This window comes from Argentina silus (genome assembly GCF_951799395.1).
Source record: "Argentina silus genome assembly, chromosome: 5".
In the NCBI taxonomy this organism is placed as follows: domain Eukaryota; kingdom Metazoa; phylum Chordata; class Actinopteri; order Argentiniformes; family Argentinidae; genus Argentina; species Argentina silus.
Window position 1 is genome coordinate 17,646,549 of NC_139659.1, and position 10,273 is coordinate 17,656,821.

The 10,273-nt window shown below is 46.8% G+C and overlaps 1 protein-coding gene across 1 annotated transcript; it reads right to left on the reverse strand.

Moving 5' to 3' along the window:
• Nucleotides 1-7,557: 7,557 nt before the first annotated feature.
• cetn3 (centrin 3) lies at nt 7,558-9,878 on the reverse strand. The gene is made up of 5 exons (XM_083669678.1): nt 9,748-9,878; nt 9,278-9,413; nt 8,936-9,050; nt 8,601-8,792; nt 7,558-8,500 (listed from the first exon to the last, which is right to left on the reverse strand). The coding sequence occupies exons 1-5, from the start codon at nt 9,762-9,764 to the stop codon at nt 8,457-8,459; spliced, it is 504 nt and encodes a 167-aa protein (XP_083525804.1). The 5' UTR covers nt 9,765-9,878; the 3' UTR covers nt 7,558-8,456.
• Between the last annotated feature and the right edge of the window lie 395 nt (nt 9,879-10,273).

Sequence of the window (10,273 nt, forward strand, 5' to 3'; positions counted from 1 at the left end):
TGTGTATGTGTGTGTGTGTGTGTGTGTGTGTGTGTGGTGCTGCTAAAACTCTGGAAGGCCTCTGTAGGCCTTTGCATACGAGCCCAGGATTAATGATCTAAAGGCCCACATTACAGAGAAGGAGAGTGAGAGAGAGGAGGGAGGGAGAGAGTGAGAGAGGAGGGAGGGGGAGAGTGAGAGAGAGAGAGAGAGGAGGGAGGGAGAGAGTAGGAGAGTGAGAGAGAGGAGGGAGGGAGAGAGTGGGAGAGAGAGAGAGAGAGGATGGAGAGAGAGTGGGAGAGTGAGAGAGAGGAGGGAGGGAGAGAGTGGGAGAGAGAGAGAGAGAGGAGGGAGGGAGAGAGTGGGAGAGAGAGAGAGAGAGGAGGGAGGGAGAGAGTGGGAGAGAGAAAGAGAGAGGAGGGAGGGAGAGAGTGGGAGGGAGAGAGAGAGAGGATGGAGAGAGAGAGTAGGAGAGTGAGAGAGAGGAGGGAGGGAGAGAGTGGGAGAGTGAGAGAGAGAGGAGGGAGAGAGAGAGTAGGAGAGTGAGAGAGAGGAGGGAGGGAGAGAGTGGGAGAGTGAGAGAGAGAGAGGGAGATCAAACCTATGAACACATTACACTGAGCATCTCGTTGTCCCTGTTGCCTCTTACAGCAGGTCAGTGCAGATTGAGGAAAGGAGACAAGCAGAAGAGTCCACAGGCATGAGACATGGTGGACGTTGAGCAAGGACCAAAGATAACACACACACACACACACACACACACACACACACACACATGCTCACAGACCAAGGATAACAACTGTGGGCAGCAGGTTGGTCACAGCAGTGGGCATCTTGACACGCATGAAGACTCACACATAAACTAGCCCTGACTCTTATGGGAAATTGCACTTTCACACGTTTAATGGCTTCTCGGCACTGTTGACTCTATTCAGCCATTACGGCTCCCTCGCCAGGAACCACCGTCCCAGGGTGGCCATGTCCCATCACCAAAACGACAGCACTGGGACAAAGGTGAATCAGTCCACTGTCACAAGTATGATTGAAGTGGAAACATTGGAGCGGTTACCCAGTGACGCTGCTGTTTAGAGGGCTTGTGTCATGATGGTCCGAAATGTGTTGATATACAGAGAGGCTACAATAGTGATACAGACTGTGTGTGTGTGCGTGTGTGCGTGCGTGCGTGCGTGCGTGCGTGCGTGCGTGCGTGCGTGCGTGCGTGCGTGCGTGCGTTCGTTCGTGCGTGCGTGCGTGTGTCTGTGTGTGTGTGCGTGTGTGTGTGTGTGTCTGTGTGTGTGTCTGTGTGCGTCTGTGCGTCTTCTGTAGGCGTGTCCCTCCATCGTTTAGCTGTTTAGACTCCTGACAGGTTCATCTAGGCCAGGAAGGAGGAAGAGGGGAGGAGAGGAATAGAGTGATTGTTTACACTGCACTCTCTCCAGGATGCCAGTAAAACATGTAACTGAAATTGAATTATGAGCTGGCACCTAGAAGCCTTCAGCACAGTTACTCCAGGCAGTTATAGTTTGTTTTTGTGCTGAATTCATTCCCTAAAACATGAAACGGACCATTGAATATGAATATCCATAGCCAGCCAGGAAGGATCTGAAAGGAACATGTCTCCTCTCTCCCTCCTGTCTCTCCTCTGTGAGCCTAGCAGCCACTCCTCCAGGGGAGGGGAGAGGGCAGGCCAGACAGGCCAGCTTTCAGGGCTCATCCCCTGGGCTCACACTGTCTAAGTGGCTGGAACTTCAATCTCTCCACTGCCAACTTTGGAATAGGGTTTGTGTGTGTGCGTGTGTGTGTGTGTGTGTTTGTGTGTGTAGGGGGACAGGAGGAGGAAGAGGTGTGGGAGAAACATAAACAAGCAGTGCCGGTACCAATAAGCGCTTTCTGAAGAGAACCAGATGTACACAGAGGACTCCTGAAAATATTATTTCTGGGTGGGAGACGTCTTAACCCCTTCCTTTACCCCTCCTCCAGAATAACACCCACTCATCCCATGTTCTGACACCCCTCTCCGCTCTCTCCCTTCTCTCTCCTCCCTCCTTCATCTGGGTGTGTCAACAGGTCACAAAATCATTATGTGTGTGTGGTCATTCCTGTGCTCAATGCCGAATCAGGGGCGACAATGGTCAGGTTGTGTGTTCTGTTTGTCAGGGACCTGTAGTATGAACACATACACACAGACACAGACACAGACACACACACACACACACACACACACACACACACACACACACACACACACACACACACACACACACACACACACACACACACACACACACACACACACACACACACACACACACACACACACCAGAAAAGCCACATATTCCGGAAAAACATACACTCACACAAATCTGTCAGCTAACTCGTTAGAGTAATGGCCTGGACATGAGGATGTTTGAATGTTTTCCTTCCAAAACAGACTGGACCTCAGTCAAGGTCAAAGTCAAAATGTGTTTACTGTTACATACTACAGCGAGCAGAGCAGTGAAATGTTTGGGTTGGACAGGACCTCAACAATGTCATACACAATATACAATAAACTCACATATCCCTTATACAATGACTCACTAAATGGTCAAATACACCCTAACTAAATTGCACAATATAAATACAAATACAATACTGGTTATTAGCAATTTATATTTATATTTACAATATAAGGGTACGTGGTAATACTTAACAATAATATCCGTCCGTAGTGCAAATGTGCAAATAATAGTGCAAATGTGCAAATAGTTGTGCAAATGATCCAGCGGTGAGGTCCATATGAAAGTCAATAGCAGCATGTTGGTGAGTGTGTTTGTGTGAGAGTCAGTGTTCAGCAGGATAGCTGATCATGGCTGTGGGATAGAAGCTGCCGCAGAACCTTGTGGTACCGGGCGGGGCGTTCCGGTATCATCTGCCAGACGGGAGCAGGGTGAACAGTCCGTGTCAGGGATCTCTAATGATTCTGTTGGCCTTCCTCAGACACCTGTTGGTGTAGATGTCATCTTCGAGGACAGGCCAGTCATTAGCACCCTATGTACTTTTATCCTGAGTTGTGTACGTGCACTAAGGTGAACCCTGCGACTGACATCCTTCAGAACAGTCCTGCTCTCCTCAGGGCTCTGCTCTTCTCTGAGGGACGGGAAGACGGGAAGAGTCCAGACCGATTAAAGGTCAAGATGACCACAGCAGGGGGATAGAGAGCTCATTTCTCTGCCAAGAGGTCTGGAGCTTAATGACACAGGCGGTCATGCACTTGGCCTCTCACCACTGGGTTACTGGTTCAATCCTCGCTCCAGTTGACCCCCCCCCCCCCCCCCACAATTGCTACCATTAATTATGTAATCGTTAAATCCCAAACCAGTGTTAGCTAAGTAGCAGATCGGTGGCTTTGTGAAGCAACAGTCAGTGACACCCCTTTGCGGTGCAGTGTGTGTGGATCACCTCCCAGGGCCATCCCTTCACCCTGGCTTCAAGGAGACAAAAAATGACTTCCTATCTGAATAAATACCCCAACACTCACACAAGGTCTCATCACGGTTGAATTATTTGAGGCGCACACACTGTAAGTTCACTTTTCTCTTTTACCCTCCAGCATTATACAATACCGTAAAAGTGTACAATGGCAGAGGCAGGGACAATGGACAATAACTAGGTGATGCTGGGAACTAGTCGTTGGTTTTGGGGTTCTGCTGGGGCTGAATAGGGCTGGGCTCCCGTCGGTTGGTCTAGTGTTGGGCAGGGGCACTACACACCCGCGTGGCTGGGCTGGGTGAGGCTGGACTTTCCTGGAGATTGAGTTACTGTGAAAGCCATGAGCGTGTGTAAACTAATCCATCCTCACCCAACTGCCTGGCATAGCTCACAGTCCAGAGCACATCTCTGGGCATTCCGTGTGTGTGTGTCACCAGCTGCTTGTGCCTCCTCCACTCAGCGAATGTTGAGAGAAGAACTTGGAAAACACATCCACACTATTCGGAAAACAGCTATTATCTGAGATACACACACACACACAAACACACACACACACACACACACACACACACACACACATACACGCACACAGACACACGCACACAAGCGCGCACAAAGACACACACACACACACAGACACACACCCACCTGTCCCGGATGGCTGTTTTTACAGTCTTTTGTTATGGGTGACCGATGCTGACCCCCCAGGATGCCACTAAGAACACTTCAAAGTTGCAGCGCTCATTGTTGAGATGTTCTCCTATACTTGCGGCACCAGTGTGAATGTGACTGTGTGTGTGTGTGTCCCTACTGTACCAGAGACAGCTGGATAGGCATGCATGGCTGTGAGCTGTGGCTGCAGTAACGACACTGTTAGGACACCTTCTCTGGTCATCCCACTGTGGAATGCAGATTGGGGTCATCATGCTTCGGAATTCTGGTTATTCTATGGTGGAATTCTTGTCAATGTGGTCACTGTACAGAATGCAGGTTGAGGTCATTCTTTATGGAGTCAAGGGTGAAGGCTCTCCCACCTGCACTCTCCTGTCGTAGCTCCCTGTCGTAGCTTTGAATGGCACATGGCACAAACACTCACACCTCAATAGAACCACTATACTCCCTTCTCATCAACTACAACAGCCCAGGGAAATTAGAATTCATTGAAATGGGAAAATATGACAGTTAGAATATTGTTGAAATTGTTAAATGTCTAACTAACTTAGATGGGAGTTATTGGTTGAAATGAAAAGCTGTACACCCAGTGGATGTACACCATGTAAACATTCTTCACCATAACAGAGGAGCGGGGGGCTGAGGATTCAGGCTGATGCTGGCCTGAAGGGGGGGGAGTAACGGTAAAAAGCAACATGCCCCTCCACCCCCTTCCCACCCCCTCCTCTCTTTTCTCCCTGAGGGTGAAAGGTTAAGAGCTTGGTGGGCATAGCTCACCTAATAACTGACAGCTGTCCGCTAGGGCTGAACTCTGACCCCGGACTCGGCATTGTCCTTTTTGCCTGAGTTGATTGACATTAACCTTTTCTACTTAAGTTCCGAAAAGCATTTGGCGATTATCGCGTATTTGGCGTGCGTACATTAGGCCCTAATGCTTAGGTTATACGCACTCATGCCAGATAAAAATATAATAAAAAGAAAACCTCATGGTAGCCTATAGATCAGAATGACAAGAATTATATGTATGGATTTTTTTTATGCATTGTTTTCTTTTGATTCAACCTGCCTGCCCCCACCCGCCCTTCATCCACATAATATTGAAGGACCCTAAACGTGCTCGCCCTGGGCACTACAGGTTATGAGTCAACTGCGCATCACATCACCCACAAGGTGTTTTATCTAAGTGCAAGGTTTTATCTTAAGATGACCAAGTGGTCAGTGAAGGTTGTCAGTTTTTCAACAGGCAAAAAAACAAACCCTAACAATTTTCCCACAGTCCCGTAGTGTTTAGGATTTATTTATGCATCAACATGTTGATCTCTTGTGTCTAAAACCGTACAGACAGCTGGTGGAGTTCTCTATAGTCTCTTTTATCATATTATTCAGTTTTGTTTATATCCAAACAAACTCTTGTCCAAGTATCTCTAATGAATGTAGGCAACCTCAGCTAACCCCCCCCCCCCCACACACACACACACACACACACCCCACCCCCTCTCTCTCTCTACGAATCCCTTTGAAATTCGAAATGATTTCAAGAGGCAGGTAATTGTCTCAGTAATTGGGCAATTTTGCATACTGATTTTTGGAGGACAGCGTTCTGTTGTCAACCTATTGCACTGCATGACCCTGTGGGGTTTTCACCATGGCAGGGTGCTGGAGAAGGATGATCAGCCCTCTGTTTCCCCTCTTATACACACAGCTTTCCTGGACAGTCAAAGACACCCTTCCTGGACTGGACAGTCAAAGACACCCTTCCTGGACTGGACAGTCAAAGACAGGGTGTTTGAGGAATGTAGTGCATTTAGTGCCCTTAGTCTGGTACACTCCATTACAGCTCGGGACCCAGAATAGTGACACTACACGTTTCTATATGATACTCAGTGAAGAGAATCTATAGATTCCACTACAAACTGCCACAGTGTAGGAGCATGGGGGAGTGAGCAGGCTTTATTCCATTATCCCACATTTACAGTAGGACCCCGACATATCCTATTACCCCTAACCCTCAGTCTCTGGGAAGAGCCGCGAGACAGTCAGATGTATTTATAGAGTTCTCATCAACACACTTGATTACCAGCAGGACAAAAGATTGAGTGTGTACATGTCTGTACGTGTGTATGTGTGTGTGCCTGCCTGCCTGCCTGCCTGCGTGTGTGTGTGTGTGTGTGTGTGTGTGTGTGTGTGTGTGCGTGCCTGCCTGCCTGCCTGTGTGTGTGTGTGTGTGTAGACCCCACAAGGGGCGACTGAGAGGCTGTAACTGGGGAGGAACTAGGGTGGGTTATTTCTGGACTATGTGTGTGTGTCCTATGGTCCAGGGTCTAACAGCTGAGCATGTGCCAATGCAGGGGGCATATAATGCCTGGTCCTCTAGTAATGATCAGATGCAGGTCCTGATAATGAACATCAATGCTGACCTTGAATCTTTTTTAGAACAGACTAGACACTGCTACGGAATGGGAGCAAGATAATCACTCCTTGGTAATGAGCTTTTTGTGTGTGTGTGTGTGTGTGTGCGTGTGTGTGAGTGAGACACATACGAATGAGGGTGGAGTTGCACACGCACATACACACACAGCTCCACCCTCATTCTTGTCCCAGTCCCTCAAAAACCCCAAACCTCTAATTACAGGACAGAAAACCCCTGAGCATCCTCCACCCTATCATCATCTGATTGGCTGGGGTCATTACCAAAGCAAACTGGGTAATTCAAACCCAACACTCCCAAACATATGGAACTCTCTCTGAGGCTTAGATCAAAAGTCAATCATGAAATATCAGTCCCCTAGTTTCCGTAACTCTTTGTCTAAATCAATATGGGTTTTGAGCAACCAAAATGACAGGGAGTTTGTGGCATCAGACTGAGTGGTATTGAGGTCAGTATCATGTGTCTTTGAAGTGACTAGCTGTGTCTGATTAAGCCTACTCCAAACTGGTGTCCTTTCCTTGTCTGTTTTCCATTGACCGTCTTAGTAGGCTCTTCACTGGCTTGCACCTCCAGTGGTTATGTATCATTAAGTTTCTCTTTATGTTCAGTTTAAGAGCATTTACAGCTTGATTCTACTCTTTTCCAAACATCTCTTTATAAAAGCAAGGCGTCCCCCCCACCCATCCCCCCAAAGAGTGGCCGCACCGTTTTTAAAACTAGCTCTTGACAACTTGAAATAATCTCTTCAAAAGCAAGAGAACCAAGCTTCATCACTTAAGTGTCTAATTCGAGTCTTATACCACTATAATACAAATATGATTACACCTGGATGAAGGCTGTACTGCCCCAACAAGTTGTGTTTTCTAGTTTGGTTGGACTGCATGGAAGCCAAAAAAACATCTCTCCGTTTGCACCGATATGTATATGAGACATAGGATACTACCGCCCCCTAGTGGCCACAGGGAAGCACATTTAAAAGGAATTGATACTTACCACAAGTGCAGATGTCCTATTCAATTTGATTTATTTACGTAAAATAAATAACACATCCAAACACTTCATTGAATACAAAATAGAAATGTCATTAAAAACTAAGATATCAATCAAATCATTAAAATGTCTATCCTTTCCAGGAATACCACTGAAGTATCATGGGTTTTTTCCCAGGAATGTTATGGTAATCATAAAATAAAATAGAACTACAAAGTCAGGGTATCCAGAAAAGATGTTGAGAGAATTAGATGGAGAGAAAGAGAGAGAGAGAAAGCGAGAGAGAGAGAGAGAGAGAGACTCAATACAAACAAATCTAAATGTACAGGACACATATCCTTCCATAGTATAAACTTAACCTGTTGTACACATACGAATATGCGTAAGTGAGTCTTCTACACTAATATATAAATTTCCAATTGCACCAATGGGGCTTCAAGGGACTCTACTTACTGAATAAATTAAAAAATACACAAACAGAATCTATTTGAGACAGGTATTTTGAAGACACACAACATCAAGACAAGGACAAGAGTCACAGCATTTGTCACGGTGACATTGGTTGAGTCTAAGAAGTCTAGAACAGTGGCTTCCTCTCCTTTGTCTCCTTTCCTTCATCTGCCCTGATCTGAAAACAGCTGGGTGAAAACAATACGGCTAGGTATTCACCACCTTCTCAGTCCAGTTCTTCCAGATGAGTGCTGATGAAGGACAGCAGGCGAAATCCCCCCCCCCCCCCCTCACCCCCACACACCCCCTGAGGAGAGGAAGCAGGTATAGAGTACTCAGATGTTCCCCCAGGCATTGATAGTGATAGATGGTCCCTCTCTCAGCTCTTCAGAGGCCTGAAAGAGTGCTCCATCCCATGGTGCACCGGCGTCCCCAGAGCTCCTCCCTCAGAAAAGCAATAATCCAATCACGTGTCTCCTGTCATTATGGAAATAAACTCCTCCTGGTTTACTAGAGAGAGAGAGAGAGGAGTTGACAAAATGTTATATGACTGACCCTCCTTTCAGTCAGTTTATAATGTACGTGTGTGTGTGTGTGTGTGTGTACTCACTCTCTCCGTCTCCATCCGTATCAAACTCATCGATCATGCTGCGTAGCTCCTCATCAGTAATGTTCTCTCCCAGCTCTCTTGCCACGCGTCTCAGATTCCTCAGACTGATCCTCCCGGAGTCATCATCATCAAACAGCTTGAAGGCCTTCATCATCTCCTCCTTAGGGTCTCGCTCCAGCATACGGTCTGTCACTGAGGGAGGAACGAACAAACACACACACACACACACACACACACAGTGTCTTTACCTTGCAGGACCACACACACACTCAAGCTCAATCGTCAACACTACACACAGATGCGTGGTGAAACAGAAGCACAGAGAAGGAACTCACCCACTTCATTGAAGTCATCAAACGTTATTTTGCCATTCCCTTCTCTGTCGTAGTCCTTTAGTATCTTCAGGACATCCACTTTCTTCACCTCAAAGCCCAGAGCACGCATCGCAACCTAAATTAGAACAGTTGGGGGTCATGTTTTGGCAATGGGGGGGACAACACCACAACACAATTTATTGACAGCTCCAAATTTGACCAAACCATCTCACCGTTGACCACCGTTGTGGTTGCCATATCAAAGAAAACTGGCTTAGGCAGAACCCAATCAAGATTGGCTAGACAGCAAACACATTAAGACAATAGACAAGTCAGCTTGGCTGGTCTATCTAATAACTTTACCTTAAGTTCATGGTAGTCTATTTCTTTATCTTTGTCTGTGTCAAACAGCTCAAAAGCCTCCTTGATTTCATGTTTCTGCTCCTCGGTCAGCTCTCTCCTCTTCTTTCGCTTGGTTTTATCCGCTGCCAGTTCAGTTCTGCAGATCACAGACCAGAGTGTCAAATAAACAACTGCGTTTACAGAGTCACACACAGGCACAGTTACAAATACAACTAACGTTACGTTAAGAACTTCTAAGACAGATTATCCATTTACATACAATATATCATCAATATCACCCCAGAAGCTCTAACCTAGCTGTCTGGCCCCGTAACAACGATACCATAGCTTGCTAAACCAAGACAACAAATGTAGTTTCAGAGTTTCGGGGTTAAATTAGCCAGGTAGGTAGCTAGCTAGCTAACACTCTTGTTAATGCTTTAACTAACTATCTACTGGACATGGAATAGCAAGCTAGTAAAGTATACCACCTTAAAGAAAGACTCATCCTCCGAGTTGTGTGTTAGCAGTCAAGAGTCATTGATGATCGTCTACGGTTGATGCGGCTCGCAGGTCACACCAAACCACAACAAGCCACCTGTCAAGAAATCCGTTAATCCGCGCCCGTATCGCTGTTTTCTATTGGTCGTTTCTTCCCACCGCTGTGACTGTAAAGTCGTTTCTGATTCGTCAAATGAGTCGAGTTGCTGCCAATGGCTGTAAAAGAAGGTTGCTGCAGGAAAAGCCTATGGTGTCTGGCCAGGGGGGGGCGCCCTAGGAACATGAAATTAATGGGTAATCCCATCGCTCTGTTTTAAATTGGCCAACACGAGTAATGCTCTTGAGTCGACAAAGTGGAAGTGTTATAAGACGGTGTATCAAACCTCGCATTGCCAGATGTCTCATCTAAAGGCTACGGTTTATCAAACACAGTTCCGAATATGTATGTGTTCTGCCACAGTGAAACAGTGGAACATACTACCAGCTCCTCAGCATGTTTATGACAGCTGGAGGACA